General features: G+C 34.5%; 1 protein-coding gene across 1 annotated transcript; it reads right to left on the reverse strand.

The window, feature by feature from the left end:
- Positions 1–204: 204 nt before the first annotated feature.
- Positions 205–19,365, reverse strand: LOC113462547 (uncharacterized). Its single transcript, XM_039132016.3, has 13 exons — positions 18,728–19,365; positions 18,110–18,202; positions 15,981–16,109; positions 15,466–15,611; positions 13,029–13,179; positions 11,579–11,859; positions 10,892–11,017; positions 7,729–8,281; positions 7,049–7,138; positions 5,176–5,304; positions 4,721–4,866; positions 1,868–2,003; positions 205–718 (listed from the first exon to the last, which is right to left on the reverse strand). Exons 1-13 carry the CDS (start codon positions 19,121–19,123, stop codon positions 437–439), a joined length of 2,658 nt encoding a protein of 885 aa, XP_038987944.2. The 5' UTR covers positions 19,124–19,365; the 3' UTR covers positions 205–436.
- Between the last annotated feature and the right edge of the window lie 504 nt (positions 19,366–19,869).

A 19,869-nucleotide genomic window follows, 5' to 3' on the forward strand; every position in this document is an offset into this window, starting at 1 on the left:
ATTTCGAATCTATAATTCTTCATGTCACAATGGAGCAACCTTATCATTGCACCAAGGCTCACCCTCTTCAAACTAGATCATAGTTTTGATTAGAATAATCAAACTTTTCAATCCACAAGCTAACTTAAAGAGGTATAAAGTTCATTTGAAAATGCACACAAGTTGTATCTTAGCATCCAAAAATAATAGAGTATCATTAGCAAATCATAAAAAGATGATCATAATTTCATTAATTTTTTGAAATTGAACCCTCAGTCATAAAGCTGAGATAAAGAGCACCATCAAAATGGGATTCAAAAAATACAGCAGAAAACATCATTATCCCTCCATGTTTTTTCACTTTAACATACTACCACAATGTCAAAAGTGGTCTCAAGTTTGCAAGTGTAAAGCACCTTCCATGTCAGCTCTATATGCTTATAACTCAAAATTGTGATCATTGCAGCAGTCCACTTCTCATGCCCAATCCAATGGCTAAAACATATAGGACGATACAGCCGCCTATGGTGCCAAAAGTGGTCTCCCAGAATTGGGAAAAAGTTGGAACATCAAATAGCGAAATACCTATATTCATACCAAATATGCTCACAACCACAATGCCAGCAGTGACTACAACAGTTGCGGTGGTGATCATGACTCCCGTCTGTAGCAGCTGATTCTGTTTCTCATCTAGCATGATGTTGATGTAATCTTCTGTATCGTCCACATACTCTTTCAACTATGTGCAAATAGGAGAGACATTAGAGTCAGAAACCCAAAAGAAAGCTATAAAAATTACTGGTAAAACCAACGTCTGCTGTGCTGGTACCGAGCCCCGGACCGGTTGCCCAGCGGCATGGGTCGGTACGGCCGTGCGCCGTGCCGTGCCGGCCTTGTACCGACGCAGTAGGAGGCGGGAGAGAGGGAGAACGGGAGAGAGGAAAAGAGAGAAAAAAGAGGGAGGCCAGCAGAGAGCCAACAAAGGGCCGAGGAGCCGCCGCGCAAAGGAGGTAGAGGCCGAGGAGGAGGGGCTCCGCCTCCTCCGTGCGGCAGCTCCTCGGCCTCCGCCGGCCGGCCTTTCTCTTCTTTCCTCTCCCTCTCCCTCCCTCCTTCGTTCTCCATCTCGGTCCACCGTCGGTACGGCTCGGGACACCCCAAACTGGGTGGTTCGGGACGGTTTCGACAACAATGGATAAAACTGTTAATTTAGTAATGGAGAATGTGATTTATTAACAAAACTACAAGAAGTTACAGTGTTACTACAATCTGGAGCATCAATGGTGTTCATAGTTGTTGTGGTCTACATGAAGAAAAACCTCAGCAGTATATCAAACTCGATGTATTAGAAGGACAAAAACATGAATCTATGAAATCTACTTGATTTTTGATCTCAGCAAAAAATCTTCCAACTAATAATTATTTTCAGAATGAGAAATATTTTTTTAAAAGAAACTATTAAGCTGGAATGAATAGAGGCAGACAAATTATGTGCAGGATATAGCCTCTTTTACTTAGTAGATCAATGCATGGCCACGTGCAATGCACATGAGAGTATGCATAGAACATCTGATGAATGTCTGGAGTTTTGACTATATATTAGTCTAGATATAGATAACAATATTAGTTCTGTAACAACTATTCTAGCACTAGTACTTTTTCAGGGGCAAATTGGCCTTTACAGTGTCTATTTGGAACATAAAAATTTCAGGTATTTAAAATTTCAGTTATTTAGCCTAAGGTAGAATACCAATAATAGTTCTTGCAAGTTGCCTTCTATATTTCCTCTTAAAGCTCGGCAATAGTGATACTAGTTGTATCAACCACTCATAAAAGAATAAAAGTAGATCAAGGTACTGAAAGATTGCAAGAGAAAAAACAGGCTACATACATGGGATAATTTGTTTAGAGTGCCATCAATCTGCACAAAGTAAGCCTCTAGAAGCATCTCCAACTCCTGAATGTTAGGCTTAAAAGCAGCTAAGCTTCCATGGCTGCTGTCTGTCTCATCTTTAAAAACTTCATCCCTGAATACACAGATAATTTGATGCAAGAAACTTCCTTAACATGGTGAAAGGCATATATTAAGACATTAAATACAAGAACTATCATAAATAGTTAAAGAAGTCTTTATAAGAATTGTTAAATCCATAGCCAACAATTCCAATAAAATCACACAGATCAGACTGAATTCAGGCAAAGTAGTTGTTACTATGGCTACAATTACTAGTTCTAATGATCTACTGTAGAAAATGTTTGCTCACAATGAATTCGGTCAAAAGAGAAGCAAAGCTGCTATCCTTGTAGAGGAACAAAAAATATCAATATGGAAAATGCAATATTCAACCGTCAGGTCATCAATATTTGTCCTATCTGCAATTCAAGTGGTCTTGTCCAGGCTTAGAGTCCTTTGGCTTGCTCCAGCAGCCAAAAAGGTGGACCCAAACGTACGGCTAGCCATATTAGGCATTACTTCCCGTTCTTTGCCAATTTTTGTCCACCCTTGTTTCATGGTTCACCTAACAAGTTCAAAATTGTGATCGAAATGGCAAAATGACCTAACCAATATATGTAATTATAGTAGATAAATAATAGTCACTCTTCTATGACCTACTTAGTGTGAACAGGCTCGGACAGGCTGGTGGTCATCTAGGTCCTTAAAAAGCTATCATATTTCCAAAAGAGGAAATGGTGTGCCAGCATATCCAGACTAATCAGATACATTAAATCCATACCCATTATGGACCCAACTCACCAACCATGTCCGCATTCTACTTTGCTTTGCACATATAAAATAAAGCTTGAGACTTCTCTACTTAAATATGCTTCATAGCTTATCCAATGTGGATAAGAAGAGGCTAGGATAATGATGATGAATGGTTCGGATATTCGTTGATGTTTGTTATGCCAGTTTTACCTGTCTTGGTTCACTGTGTTTAGTTAGATTGTTACTTTGATCAGAGAAGGTGACTTACATACGAGTGAACCAAGGCTTAGTGAAATAGAAATGGTACCCTAGTATATAGGGGAAAAGGTGCCGGATAATCCTCTCTGGGCGCTCTCTAAGTTTCAAGTTACTGTGGCTCTAACAATGTTTGAGTTCAAGTTGTTGTCAGTGGGATTCTATTGGACAGATTTGTCCCATGAAGCACATTGCATGGAGGCACATGGAGTTCGATTTATGTTCGATCGAGTGCTAGGGTCTGTAGGCCCAAGATAAGTTATACTAGTATGCCGACATCCACAACGCCCATTACATATAAAAAGAATAGATAAGTATTAAATGAAGAAGAGAAAATTAAAAACTAATATAGAATATGAACATCAATATAGAAGACTATATCAAGAAATTTCTTGTTAAAAGCCTTATTAGTTTTCCCCTTCTTAATATAATTTTAAATAGAAATATAAGAACAAACCAAGATATCATCAACTAACTTTCTTAATATAGAATCAGACATGAGGTGGGAGAAGCCCATCTCAAGCATTAATTTTGGTCCTTTAAGACATTATTTCAACTTTTTTCTGTAACTTTGAGAGTAGGAAACTATTTTTGCACTTATACATGCCCTATTTATAAGTTCATTCTCTTAATTCATAATTTATTTTCTTATTTCATTTATTTTAAGAAGAAAATAGTTCTAGTATTGGTTTCATGTTTTCTTTGTCAGCTTTTATTAAAAGGAGTCAATAGAAGAGATCAAAGAAATCTTGAATTTTGTTCCTTTTTCCTTCTTAATTCTTAGCATTGTTTCCATATGAACATTAAATTCTGTTATAATTTTCCATAAAAAAGGGCTAATCTGAGAGTTTTGGAAATAGTAATTTCATTCAACATTGTTTTTCTTCTAGCTACTCATTACTTATTCTACCATCTTTAAGTTATTTGTAAAAAATAAGATTGGCTATGATTGTGATGATGACATGGGTGTAAAGGAAGAAAATAAACTACATCCTAAAGCATTATCTTTCAATATTTTCTTGTTTTCTCATTAATTTGATCTTGAATTTATTTCTCGTCAGTGATTCTCCTCCACAAATTACTGCACAAGAATAAAAACTAGTTACCAATTGACATATCGTTCAGTGTTATTCCTTTTCTTTTGACATGCATTTTGCATGCGCATATGCTAGTATCAGTGAAAGAGGATAAGTCATACAATGAACTAAAGGCAGTCGACTAAAAGCAATCCACAACTTAACAGATAATCAGAGACAAAAGCACTACTGTTATTTGGTAAAATCAATCAACTGAAATAAGTAGATGCTAACCAATCATGCTACCATTTTACTTTGGATTTCTATGAATTATTAGAAAGTAACAAAAATATGGACAGGTCATATAACATATTCACAAGGTTGATGTGCAATTAACCTTGATGACATCACAATGGATAATGAACAAACCTTGTTTACATATGTATACATTAGAACAGTTATTTCATGACATTCTATCAACATTTATTCACATTAATATGGTCCAGATATTAGACTTCATTCAAAGAAACAATTCAAACCGTTTTGTTCATAGCAATAATTGACATTTTCTCAGTGGTGCCATGTGGGACAAGCTTATGACTTGCAGCATGTAATAGTTATTTTCAGGTTTGTTTTGATTGACTTAGCCATTGAAAAAGCATCTCAAATAATCACTTGCAATACCTACAGGACATTAAGAAAAGCATGATTTGGATTCTCAACTTTTCTACTGCTTCTTTTATCTGAAGATAATAATAAAGCATACCTATCCTCCTCCAGTTGAGATGCACCATTGTCTACTTCAACTCCCGACAAACATTCACCACTATGCTGATGAGCAAGCTTTTCTGTTAAGCACATCTCAGCCATATCCATATCATCATCCAATAAGTGTTCTAGCTCATCCCTTACCTATTAAAACAGATGATATTAGCATTTAGAAATATATAACTCTAAAGTGTCAAAAGAGGGTAAAGTATATCAACACTCTAAATTAAGGACCAGAAAGAATACACGGAAAAGTTGACATGGATGCCCTGTAACATAATTGTGGCATGAAAGAACTACTAAATGCAACCAGTTTTTTTGAACAAAACTTTAAAAAAACTACTTCAGATCCAGACAAATATAACTAATTAAATGGTAAGATATAGTTACGCACTGTTATAAGAAGTTTGCTGTACTGTATGTGCGGCTAACTCTATAGATTTAAATTCTCACCTTCTGCACACGCCCTGATATGTCAACCAAGCGACTCTTGAGATGTCTAACATGTTCAAGGTTCAGGGTACTGATTTTTGAAGTCAATTCATCCAATGCTGGATAAGCCTCTTGCTCCAAGGTCAGTGTCTGATATGAATGAATTAATATGAGAAGACATGTAGAGCTTTGTTGAATTGATGGCTAGAAGTTGCATATGTGAATTTCAGAAAATAAGATAAACATGAAGCCCTCATGAAGCTAGAAATGGTAAAGAAACATATCAAAAAATAGTAAAGAAAAAATGAAATGTTTTTATTGCACTACATAAAAAATTATTATTGTGTCAATGACAGATGACAAAAGTATGAAATCATAAAATGCATGCTGTAAACACCCATGATGCATGCATAAGCATATCCTGTCTCTACTTGTTTGTATTGGTTAGAGGAATTTGGGTGATGTTAAATAAGTGCTGACTGATCTAAAGATTTTTATTGAGGCTTTCCAACAGCTTATAGAGGGCATTTAAACATTAAAGCATCAGTATTTTCATGATTATAGACTCGGCCCCAAACCAAAAGTTAAATTATAGCTTGAAGAAATGAAGTTCACCATTTGTTGTATTTCACATAGATGTTTATAATGTAACATATGTCAAGATCTAAACAATAAGGAGCTAGATTTAGCTATTAGCTAATGAAGTTGAAGGTGTTTAGAAATGAAACAAGAGCAAAGCTTTAATTTTGCAAATCTTGCTAATCAAATTGCGCTTATTTACTGTCAACACCTACATAAAAATTGAAGGCCTCTAGGTAACAATTTTTACTAAATTTCTTGACTGTGAAATCTTCTTAGCTTAGAATTCCATCTTTTATTTAGTGGAAACGCACAAACATTTGGCTTCCAGAAAAAAATGAAACGAGAATTTGTGTGTTACAACTACTGAGACAAATTGATAAAGTTTAAGCTTTAGCTTTCGTGCTATATAATGACTGAGAGAAAGCATATAGTAGAGTACCGCAATACATTATTTGGTAAGCTTTGGTGAAAAAAAATGAAAGTTTGAAACTAATGGTATATAAACAATTATTTGGAATACATATAAAGCAGTGACAATAATACATAATATGTATGGCATGAAAAGTGGATTGCAGTCAATTTGGGACTAATTCGATAAATAGAGACAAACAAGAAGATTTATAGAACTAGAGTTGTTTGGATGGGTTGAGTAGGCATTTCTAGGTCATGTAATCAAGCCATGCTTCTGAAACATATGAGGGAACTTTTTTGCCAAAAAAGAAACATATGATGTCGTAAGAGAATAATAAGGTCCACAATTTTGTGTAAATTAGAGTTTTGGGCAACAATGCAAGCCTAAACTCATAACTGTAGGTAGGATATATGAGAATGTGAATTGTTGATAAAACCAAAAAGATGGGGTAAGGAAAGGCCACATTAAAGGGACTGCTAGTAAAAACAAAATGTCAGAACGATGGTACATACATGTGCGTACACATGCACATGTGTGTGCACAGGGGCGAGTAGCGCAGGCAGAACTTAGAAAACAATTTTTAGAAAAATAACATCTACAATCCAAAATAGTTGGGGTCAGAGTTTTAATAATTTATCTTGTTGTTGAGATATTACAATGGGTAGAGAAAAGAAACATTCTAAATTGCAGCTATACAAAGGGAGAGTTCCAAATGCATTAAAGCAGAAAAGGATACATTATGTACTAGCAGAAACGATCAAATCTGGTGCAACCAAACAACATAATGAACCAATGATGCACTTCTCATATTATAGGGCAAAGCATATATCTGCAAGATTTGACAAAAGGGTGGTAAGAACCCCCTAACTTTCATGTCAAATAAAAGGGAAAAATGCATACCTCAGCTTCAAGGCACCTGCAAACAGATTCAAGGCAGATCTCAAGTACTCTGAACTCAAAGGGTAACACCTTAACACTGGACTCTGAAGCCTTCAGAGATTAAAGCATTTTATGATAAGTAAGAACTTATTGGTCGAAATTTATAAAAGCAAAATGGTAGCTGAAACAAATTTTGGATCATGGGTTGTCACAAAGCTTTACCTGAACTATTCATAGGCTCCTTTAATTTAAAAAAAAAATATTAGTAATAGTTTCTTAATAAAATTACCAATTGCATGCAACTGAGCACAAGTACGCATAGAAATTTCACCACGAATGTGGGTGGGTTTCCCCCCTTTCCATCAAAAAAATAGAAAAAGAGGAAAATGCATATTCTTTAGAGTTTAGTAAATCCAGTTTCCTACAAATGTTATGAAGAGTAAAAACCCAAAAAGCTTATTTGATACAGAAGGTAATATATAAATAATCCTAACTTTCGATATATAATTCCAAACTATAGCGTTTAATCTGAAATACTTATTTAAATTACAACTAGCATTTAACTTAGCTGGAAATTCAGAAAAAATCTTTGAGAAATAACTAACAACTTTAGCATCCCGTCTTCCATGTCTCGACTAAACTAACCATAGAAGAAAAAGAGAACCAAACTCAGTATTTCCAAAGCAGATCACCGTCACTACCTGATGTGGAGCGCCTGAGGGGCTGGAGTCCCGGGACTGTAGGTCGCGGACGAAGGGGGCGGCCATAGGGTCCCTGGAGTTGGGGATGAGCACCTCGGTGGCCGTGATGATGGCCTTGATGTGCTCCAGATTGACCACGATAGCCCTTTCCCTCCCCAGAATCGTCGACGGGTAGGAGAGCAGGGGATCCAGGATCCTCAGATCCCGCGCCGGAAGCCCCGTCCGCCGCATGATCGAGTGCTTCCCCACCTCCTCGAGACACGACCGCCCAGAGTCCGAGACAACCAACCACGGCCGGTTCGTCGTGCCCTTCCGCCTCCCGGCCGCCGAGTGCGGCGGCGCAGTCGTGGCTGCCGCCGGACGGTGGCGGGGGTCGTCCGCCGGCGCCTTCATTGGGGATCTCATCTCCGACTCGAGGTCTAGGGTTTGGGCGTTAGCGAGGAGGGTTTGGTTCTCTCGCGGTGTTCGTGGAGATTTTAAATTCCCTCTGAAATCGAATCCGAATCCGTTTTCGGAGGCCGTTGGCGGGTGGAAGTTGGAAGCGTGGGGCCATCTTAAACCATAAAAAAAAAAAAAGAAAATTACATAAATATCCTCCTAAATATCAAATTTTACAAAAATACTTTTTAAAAAATTAATATTTGTATATATATTTTCGTAAAATATTTATTTTGCTATTTTATTTTTTTTACCCTTATTTTTGCATATGTATCCACGCCGTTAAAAAATTAACAATTATGTATGAGGCGGAGCACGTGTTTCGAGAGGCCAATGAGGTGGCGGATTGGGCAGCTTCTTTTGTTGCCGAGCACTTGGATGACATCCTATGGAAGGGTGAGATGGAGTTACACAGTGCTTTCTGTGATGTACTATTTTTTATTTTTTTTAAGTAGTATCCGTATACGTTATGTATGATACTTCAGTTAAAAAAATAACAATTTCAAATTAAAATAATAAAAATATTCTCAATGGGTGGTTGTGATTGCAATGGAAGTAATTTCAAAATTCTATTATATTAAAAATATTTGTAAAAAATTATTTTATGAGATAAAAAATAAATAAAAGTTTTAAGAGGATATTTATGTAAATTTGTTTTTTTAAGATGGTATCCGTGCAAAAAAAAACTTAAAAAAATATATGGGTCGTGTTATGCACCCGGGTTGTATCTTATCGCGCCATGCACGAATATTAAAGCATTCATACTATCTACATAGATCACGAAGCGACTATAGCGAAATCCAACGATCGATCCGCAGGAATGTGAATCCTCCTACATGGACGTCACGACGGCTGTTTAGCAGTACAGAGATGGTACTTATATATATATTAAATTTTTTTTTAATTTATTTGAAAAAATATTTAAATTTTTAAATTCCAAATTTAGTAATCTCTAGTTGAATGTGTAAATGCATATATAAAAATCTAGACGTCCGAGTCTCGAGGGTTTTGGATTGGTGCCAACACACACGCTGAGCTGGGATCTTGCCGGATACTTGCAAGATAAGGACAGTCTTCATACACGCCTCACTTCAATTATGGTTTTAATTTTTTTATTCTAACTAAATTAATTGCTACTTTGCTAGTAATTGCATGTAATTTTCAGATTGTATTTGTTATTTCATATTTGTGCTGAAAGTTGTAATTGTATACTTTGATTAACCAATTTTCTATTGTAATAAATTGCTAAAACTTTTTCCTAACTTTCTTTTATACAACAAGTTAATAAAAAAAAAGGTTCAATCAATTTTAAAGACCCTGTGAATCTTTTGCAAATCAGCCTTCAAAACCAAAATCCGCAAAAACTTACTACTCTAAAATTTGTGCAAAAAAATTAAATTCAGTTTTTCTAAACACAAAATTCTTAAAATATGCAGCTTTGAAATTTTTACATAAACGAAAACAAAATCCCTATTTCTGCTGATTTGAAAATAGTGCAGAAGTTTCTAAAACAGTTCTCCAAACTAAAACCAATTATTTCAGCTGCTCAAGAAACCATGCGAAAATCAAAATTTACTAGTTTAGGTATTCAAATTATCTCTTTATTTGAAAATCTAGACTAAAATATTTTTATTATATTCTATATATTTTTAATACTCTATTTAAAATGCCAAAAATACACTTTATTGTGTTTTAATTATTATCGGTGCTCTATTTCAACATTTACACGTCAAGTGTATTGAAGCACTTGGTAGCTATTGCATATTTGTAAATGTATTCATTATTGTTATTACCTTTTCATTGTTTGCTTTTTTAATTAATATGTTTACTATATTTAAATTTTGAATTTTGAATTTTAAAATCTAGTGCACTACCATTGGAAGCTATTAATTAAATACTTAAATAAATTAGGATTAAACCCCACAAATCTTGCATGTGCATAATCCACTAATCAACACATATATCGTAAAGTGGCTTCTTTTGAGAAACATAGTTCGATCAATCTCAGAACATTCAGTGACTCATTTGTGAAAAGACGGTAAAGCCAAGTGAGATACTAGCCGACCACTCATGGGTTGATCTCAAGCCATTGAACAATATAATCCAATACCTTTATCATTGCCAAATTTTCAAAGAACCTCTACCACTAGTTCCTAAGAAATAACTTCCTCCATTTTTCAATTAAAAACTCTTTCATTGTCACCATAGGATTCTTAGCACGCTATTTGATTCCCTCTATGATGATCATCTTCCCACAAAGATTGCTAAGAAACTGCGAGATGCCATAGAGGATGAGTATAGAATGGATGATGCTGGTCTAAGTCAATTTACCATATCCCAACTCCAGAAGTATGGTCGATTCTAAGCCCGTTAGTGTCCAGGTTCATGAATTCCAAGATCTCCTCCGAAAGCCAAATTATTCGAATGCAAATCTTCCGATAATTATTAGATTCAAGCCTTTACTAACTCTTTTTCTTTATCTTCATTGAACAACTTCTGATAGCTAAGTCATAGGTAAAGGGACTTAGCCCTTGTGAAATTTATTAACCTTATTAGGATTGAAGAAGAATACCGACTTAAGCTCAAGCACAATAAAAGTATGGACCCAAGATTAACCTAACCAAACTCTATCCTAGACCCTCAAATCAAGGCTAATTCAAACCCCAAGGGAAGAACTTCAAAAAGAACTTCCAAAACTGTTCAAACTAGAATCCTTTCTCCAAACTTCTCAAAACCAAAATTGATCAAACCAATTTTGACCAAGTTAGAAGCCAAAGAATCAAAAAGGAGCCTTTCTACTTTCTGTGCAGAAGAACTGACCATGTCACAATGGATTCCTACCACAAGAAGACTGGAACATTGAAGAAAGTGCCAACATACCTAAACCTCAAGTTAATATGATTGAAGATAGTGCTAGACCTTCTTTGAGATTGGACGCCCCTCCATTAGTAAACTTCAACTATTCATTTTGTGATTGGCAGCTTGATTCCAGAGCTAGCATTCATGTTTATTGCAATCTCCACTTTTTATGAATCATATAGATGTGTAATGCTTGGGAACAACTCAGTAGCATAAGTGCTAGGAAAAGAATTAGATTTAGATACAATTTCAAAAAAAAATCCGATCCTTCGCCAAGTGTTTTATATACCCAATATTAGGAGAAACATGATCAATAGATCTCTTCTAATATCTAGAGGCTACAAAATTATTTATACCCCTCAGACATAGGGCTGAGATAAAGAGAAGAATTTATATATATATAAAAAAAGAAAAGAAGAACCAAATAAACTCCATTTGTCTATAATTTTTCTGAGTTTATCATACTTCTAGGATTTCCAAACTGGTCTCAAAGGTGGCAAGTGAAAAGCATCTTCCATCTTTGCAATATATGATTATCCCTCAAAAATATGGTTATCGCAGTAGTCCGCTTCTCTTGGCCAACCCAATGGCTAGAATATATAGAATAAGACAAACACCTATGGTGCCAAAAGTTGTCTCCCAGAACTGGGCATAGGTTGGAACATCATAGAGCTTGATGTGAATATTCTGACCAAATATACCCACAACCACAACACCTGCAGTGACTACAACTGTTCCGATGCTGAGCATGACTCCCACCTCTAGCAATTGATTCTGTTTTTCATCTTGCATGATCTTGACACAATCCTCGGTAATGTCTACATAATCCCTCAACTGTGTGCAAATAAAACGCAAATTGGAGTCAGCATCGAAAAGAAAGATACAAAATAATTGCCAGTACTAATGTTAATTTTATAGTGGAGAATTCAGTTCATATATAAAGCTATACGAAATTTCTCATATGACAGCAATCTAGAGCAATGATGGTGGACATATTTGTTCTGGTCTACATGAAGAACCAACTTCAGCATTATGTCAAACTCTATGAATCTGTGGAGTCATCTAAGTTTGAAAGTTAGTCTAATTTCCATTATTAATAACAATTCTTCCAGTTTTTATTAAAAAAAATCTTCCAATTAATCATTATCTTCAAAATAAGACTTTTTTTTAAGACAAAATATATTATGAACTAGCATATTAGAAGAATGGAGGTAGGCACTTCACATAGCCATGCGAAGTGCACACATAAGTGTGTGCATTAAACCTACATTGAATGTAGGAGGATGTCCAAAGGTCTCATCTCATTATATATTGGGATAAATATCATTTTGCATATATACTTTTACAACTGTAGCTCATTATATATTTGACCTTCAAAATCACTATTTGCGCATAGACCCCTCAAATCATCCTATTTTTGAATGGATATGCTCCAATTAAATTTTTGGCCGATAGTGTTTATCAGTAACCTTTTTAAGTATAAAACATGTTCATTGCCTCGTAACAATAATATCCTTAAAAATTTATATTGTAATATAGCTCCTTTCATTACAAAGGAATGTTAATTTTTTTTAACAATATTAAGTAACAAGATAATAGTACCAAATGATACTCAAAATGGTTGTTTATTAATATTGTCAGCCAAAATGCCAACGAGAGGAAATTTCATGCAAAAATAGAATAAGTTAAGAGTCTATATGCAAATAGTAATTTTTGGAGGGTAAATATACAAAAAGCTATATTGGAAGGGTATATAGGCAAAAAAACCTAGCATAAATAAAGCGAGAAATATTGGTTTCATAACAATTCTAAAACCCCTACTTTTTCAGTGATATATTGGCATTTGTAATGATATTTCAAAACTTACAAAAGTTCATGTGTTTCCCTAGGATCACTACTAGCAATTTTAGCAAATTACCTTCCATATTTGCTCTTAAAGCTCATAACAATTATATCAAACATTTATAAGAAAAAAAAGGATATCAAAGGAAAGCACTACATACACGAGATAATTTGTTTAGAGTGCCATCCATCTGCTCAAAGTAAGTTTCTAGAAGCATCTCCAACTCCTGAACGTTAGGCTTAAGAGTAGGTAAGTTTCCATGGCTACTCTCTATCTGATCTTTAAAATCTTCATGCCTGAAATAAGAGATACTTTGATGCAAAAAACTTATTTGAAATGATCAAAGGCATATATTGAGACATTCCAAAACAAAAGAACCATAGTAAAAAGTTAGAGGAATCTTTGTAGAAAATTGCAAAGAACCATAGTAAAAAGTTAGAGGAATCTTTGTAAAAAATTGTTAGAATCTGGAATTAATAATTCTAATAAAAACTTTCTTTTAAAGAGAGAGGAGGGCTAGAAGTGCACCATTTATTGAACCCAAAGGAAAAAAATATATCCAATAGGTCCTCTCAATGAATCAAAGATTACATAAAGCACGTTATAACTTAGTCAAACCAGAAAGACGGCTAACAACCTTCACAATATTTGGAGTTCTTACTACAATACATACCCTAGCCTTTGATTATCGTCGAACATTCATACAAGAAAACACTCTAAGTTAACAATCTACTTAAGAAGACGATACCACTCCTTTCTCTCTTTATACACTAGTATATCTACAAAAAAAAGAAAAATACTTCACCTTCTAGAGATCTTGAGCCTACCTTTAATAGCAGTCCAAAAAGGCTCTACATACTAGCAGTTGACAAAAAAATTGATGAGTGGTCTACAGGATAATTACATAAAGTGCAACCCCTACCATTACTCATCCTTTCTTGGCCATTAACTCCTCAGTTCAATAAAATCACAAAGTGTTCAGAAAAAATAGTTGTTTGCCAATAGTTGAAATTACTTGTTTGAATGATCTACTGTAGCAAACAAGGTTTACTCACCTTGAATTAGGTGGCAAGAGAAGAAAATCTTTACGTGTTTTTCCTATCTTAACATACTTTCTACATCGCCTTTTATGTTTCCATTTTTCCATTTATTTATTTCTCATTTGCAATTTTTCTATAAAGTATATGACAAAGAATTAGATTAAGTGGGAATAGACCGTATCAAGCATTATTAAAGTTAATATTTCATTTTTTTTGTAATTTGGAGTTTAATAAATTATGTATACTTTTTTCTTCCTTATTTTTATATTTTTATTATATTAATTAATAATTAATTTTCTTATCTTTTTTATATCTTCTCTTATTTTGCCTACTTAAAGTAGAAAATACTTCTAGTATTTTGTTATTTCTTTGTTGACTTTTATGAAAAGATCTGGTAGAAGAAAAAAAAGAGAACTTTATTTTTCCTTTTTCATTTCATTATTCCTAAAATAATTTTCTATAAATCTTAAATTTGTTATAAGTTTTCATAAAATTAAAGGGGTAATTGGAGAACTTTTGAACAATGGTTTAATTCAAGGGGTTTTTTTCTTTTAACTACTATTAATTTAAGTATATATATATATATATATTAAAACATTTGTAAATGATAAGTTTTGATGTGAGTATGATGTTGCGATGATATAAAGAAAGAAAATAATGCCTAGAGCATTTCTTTTTAATATTTCCTATTCTCCCATTTGTGTGATCTTAATTTTATTTATTATTAATGACTTTATTCACAGATTCTCACACAAAAGTAAAAATAAGTTGCTAATTAGCCTAAGTCATGGTATTCTTCTTTTTGTAGCTTTTTCTTTTTGTGGTCATGGATTGCACATGTACATTTCTTAGTAACATTTTTTTTAAAAAAAATAAAAAGTTACAACTTGACAAATAAGAAAAACAAAAACCATCATTATCTTCTGGTGAAGTCAAACAATTGAAAATCAAAGGAAACAAATCAATCATGCTACCATTCTACTTCAGATTTCTCTAAATTATTAGAAAGTAACAGATCATGCACTTTTATCACATCACAAAGGATAATGAATAGACCTTGTTCACATACACCCATATATGTACATAGGTACATACATACATACATATATAAAATTAGATTTCATTCAAAGAAACAATTTGGACCATTTTTAGTAAACAAATGACTTGTTCCCAATGGTACCATTTGGGATGAGTTTATGTCATAATAAAGTCAAGTGAATAGTTACATTCAGGTTTGTATTGACAGTACCAAGGATTTCGGTCCAGCTAGGGACATATCCATGATTATTACTAAATGTTTTGGTCTACCCAAACTTTATTGTCTTGTCTTCATATTGTATCATCCCAGGAGTAAATGGAGAGGGGCCAAATACCAAGATTTAATCTCTTAGATAAGACCATAGAAGAACTCTTGAATAAGAAGATTTATGGCTTTAGTTATTTAAAAAACAGCTTTAATAACCACTCGTAATACCTATAAACCACTAAGAAAAAGCATAGTAAGATTCTCCTTTTCTTTAACTGCTTTAATTCTTTGAAGACAATAATAAAGCTTACCTGTCCTCCTCCAGTTGAAATGCATCATTATCAACCTTAACTCTTGAGGAAGATTCACCGTTATGTTGATGAGCAAGCTTCTTTGTTAAGTACATCTCGGCCATATCATTGTCATCATCTAGTAAATGTTCTAGTTCATCCCTCACCTATTAACATATATGATGTTAGCATTTAAAAATGCCAACAAGGAGAAAACATACGTAAAATTCTAATTAAGAAACAGAAAAGAAAATACAAGGAAGCCTACATTGATGCCCATTTACGAAATTGGGCATGAAATAACTACTAAATGTAACCAACTTTTTGTGCTTAATTAGAAAGAAACTACTCAAGTACGAACAAGTATAACTCTTTTTTTTTGAGAAAGAGAGAGAAAGGGAGCGAGACCAATCACACCCCCCTCCACTTTCAAACAAATATAATTCATTAAATGGTAAAAATATATTCATGAACTGTTACAACAAACTTGCTATACTGTTAGTGTTGCAAATCATTTCATAGCTTTAACTTCTTACCGTTTGCACATGCCATGATACTGCGACCAAGCGACTCTTGATAGATCTAACATGTTCAAGGTTAAGGGTGCTGATTTTTGAAGTCATTTCATCTAAAGCTGGATATGCCTCTTGCTCCAAGGTCAATGCCTGATATGAATAAATTAAGATGAGAAGATATATAGAGCTTTATTGAAGAAGTACTTGACAATGCTTATGAGTATTTCAAGATATAAGAACAAATTAAAAATCCTGTGAAGCTAAAAATAGTAGAGAAACATAAAATAATCACAAAGAAATAAATGCTAAAGTTAGTTAATCAACATAAAATAATCACGAAGAAATAAAATTCATAATAGCCATAAAATGAATGCTGTCAAACACAAATGGCAAATGCATAAGCATATCCTGCTTACACATGTTTTTATTGATTGGAGGATTTGGATGATGTTGAACAAGTACTTACCAATTTATATAGTTTTATTGAGTCTTCTGAATAATTTACAGAAGGAAATTAGATATCAAAGCATCAACTTTTTCCTGACAACATTAAGAAATGTAGCCACTAGCTGTTGGGCATAAAACCAAAAGTTAATTATAGCTTGAAGAAATTAAGTTCACCATTTGCTGTATTTAGGTATGAGGCTTATATTATAACATATATTGAGTTTTGAACAATATAGAGTTAGTTTTAGCTATTAGATAATGCAATTGTGGGGGTTAAGAAATGTCACCAAAGATTTAATTATGAAAATCTTGCTGATTAAATCATATTTGTCTATAGTTTACACATATATAAAAATTGAAAACACATAGATGATGACTTTTACAAGATTCTAATAATATTTAAATCTTCTTGGCTTAAAAATTCCTTATCTTTTATTTAGAAGAAAACAAAAATCGCATCCAATAAGAAATTAAATGAGAATTTGCATGTTAATCTTTTGTGAATCATAGAGATAGAGAGAGAGAGAGAGTATTATAGATTACCACAGTAAATTATTTGATAGGTTTTGATGAAAAAGGTGAACCTAATGGTACATAAAAGATTATTAAGAATACACAAAAAGAAGTACTACAAGAACTGAAAGCACGTATGATATGAAAAGTGGATTGCAGTCATTTTGAGCCTCTAACAAATTGCAACTTTAATCATATTTTTTGTAGTTTTGTCATAGAATTGACTGTTGATATTCAAGCAAAGGTGGGAGATGAATATAAGTTTGAATGTTACGTCAAATTATTACTTTGGAATCTAAGGATTCAGATGATAGAATTTGTTTCCAATTTAAGAGTTTTATTTCCTATTTCTGTCCGATTTTTAGTTTTTTTAGGGTGAATTTCTCAAGATTTTTGGAATCTGCCAAGTCTGGTTAGTCCATATTTGGAGTCAAATTATTCAAGATCTAAACCAAATCCAAGCATCACATCTGCAATAAGAGACCTTCAACTACTTCAATCCATATCTATTTACATGCAAGGCAAGTGGACAACATTATTGATTTCATGAAATTAGAATTTAGGGAAACCATGAGAGCCCAAGCTCATAAATTGTGGGCAGGATTGTTAAGAATGTTAGAGGCAAATGTTTGGTAAAAACAAAAAAGATAAGGTGAAGAATAGGAAGAATAGCACTGCTACTGAAAGCATAGTATTGAAGAACAATGATATAAGCATGTACAACGTGTAGAAAAAGGGGTTCAATTTGTTAAAAGAGAAGAGAAGGAGGTAATGAACATGCATGCATGCGCACATACGCGCACATGGATGCACCATGTGTGCACACAAAGAAGAGTAGCATTTTGAAAATAATTTGGAGAAAATAAATCACAAAATAGTTGGGATTGGAGTTTGATAATTTAATTTGTTGTTGTTGACACATTATAATGTTTTTTTTTTTTTGAGAAAAACAGATATACTGTAATGGGTAGAGAAAATACATGACAACCTAGAGATAATGTCTTAGTAAAATTTACATTGTAACTACTCACCAAAGAGGAGAAAAAATTTTATATTGCAATCAAGAGCCACTACGCCGCACCAATTAAAGTAGGCAACCATACAAGTTGTGAGAGTTTCAAGCACATCAAAGCAGAATTGCAAATACAATTTGATCCTATCTCAAGAAAGAAAAAAGGTGAAATGCATACCTCGGCTTCAAGGCGCCTGTAACTGGATTCAAGGCAGATTTCAAGCACTCTGAACTCGAAGGGTAACAATATCTGGTTCCTGGACTCTGCAACCTTCAGATATAACAGCATTTTATAATCACTTCATCGTTGCAAAATAATTGCTGCAACAAATTTCTAATCTTGGGTAAACAAGAGAGTATCAGTCTAAACTATTTGTGGGCTTTCCCTAGCTTTTTATGAGGAAAAAAAGAAAGAAGATAGAGTTTGTATCAAAATTCTTTAAAGCTTGATGAAGGGAAGAAATTTGTTATAAAAAAAGAAAAAAAGTTTTCCGTCCCTCCTCCAGATTCCAATCAATATTATGGAGAGAAAAAAATCCCAAAAAGCTTATTTTGATGCAAACATAAAAGATAACATAGGAAAGATCATAACTTTGAAACCATAACATTTAATCTTTTGCACTTATCTAAATTGTTACTAGGATTTAATGATTAGAAATCCAGAAGAAATAACTGGAAATGCAGGCATCGTATCATCTGTCTCGACCAAATGAATCCAAAATCACAACAAGATCCAATTTTCAAAGTAGATTACAAAAAACAGATCCAAAAGAAGAAAGAAGAACACCATCACCACCAGATGAGGAGCGCCGGAAGGACTGGAGAGCCGGGACTGGAGATCGTGGACAAAAGGGGCGACCGTGGGGGCGTTGAAGTTGGGGATGAGCACCTCGGTGGCCGTGATGATGGCCTTGATGTGCTCCAGATTGAGAACAATAGCCCTCTCCCTCCCCAGAATCGTCGACGGGTAGGACAGCAGGGGGTCCAAGAGCCTCAGATCCCGCGCCGGAATACCCGTTCGCCGCATGATCGAGTGCTTCCCCAACTCGTCGAAGCGCTCCTTCCCGGAGTCCGATACCACCAGCCACGGCTGGCTTGGCGTGCCCTTCCGCCTGCCGGCTGAACGCTGCGGCGTGGCGGCCGCCAGCGGGTTGTGGGGGCTCTCCTCCGGCGCGTCTTCCGGGGACCTCATCGCCGATTAGGGTTCTAGGGTTTGAGGGCGTCTGCCAGGGGAGTTCCTTCTCTTATAGTGTCTTCTCTGAAACCGGATCAGCATCGGAGTCGGAGAGGCGTGGAGGAGCGAAACTTCGGAGGCCGTTTTGGCGGGTGGGGTATGGGGGTAAATCTTTTAAAACGAAACCTGGATCCTCCGTGGTGAGGACACTGGCTTTTTAAGGATTGGCTCGTCCGGTGGGGGCCGCAGGCGCTTCGCGCTGTACGGAAGCCTACACCTGCGGTCAATTTTTTTTTTAAATGAAGGAGAGGAAGGCTGCCCCCATATATATATATATATATATATATATATATATATATATATATATATATATATATATATATATATATATATATATATATATATATATATATATATATATATAATTATAAGAAAAATATAAAAAAGTAATAAAGTTTTTTAAAAAAATAATGTAAAGTAGACTAGCTAAACTATTCAACAAGTTGAATAATCTCATAAGTAATTTGAAAGACTTTATATCTTCAATGTGCAACTATATAAGCTCTTATCCTGATATGAGTCAGACTTTTTCTAAAAGATAGATCATTGTTTCTCAATGTGTAGCTCCAATGTTACGAGGTTATTTCTAAATTTGAGATAAGAATAAAGCAGCTTCTCTGAACACATCCAGCCGAACCTATTGTCATAAATTAAGCCCAATTATTTGCTCGGCCTAAAATTTACGCCCTTCTATCCCCCACCTT

The sequence above is a fragment of the Phoenix dactylifera genome, chromosome 2 (assembly GCF_051530095.1).
Source record: "Phoenix dactylifera cultivar Ajwa chromosome 2, Ajwa_hap1_PhDact_Kaust_v1.1, whole genome shotgun sequence".
Lineage (NCBI taxonomy): Eukaryota > Viridiplantae > Streptophyta > Magnoliopsida > Arecales > Arecaceae > Phoenix > Phoenix dactylifera.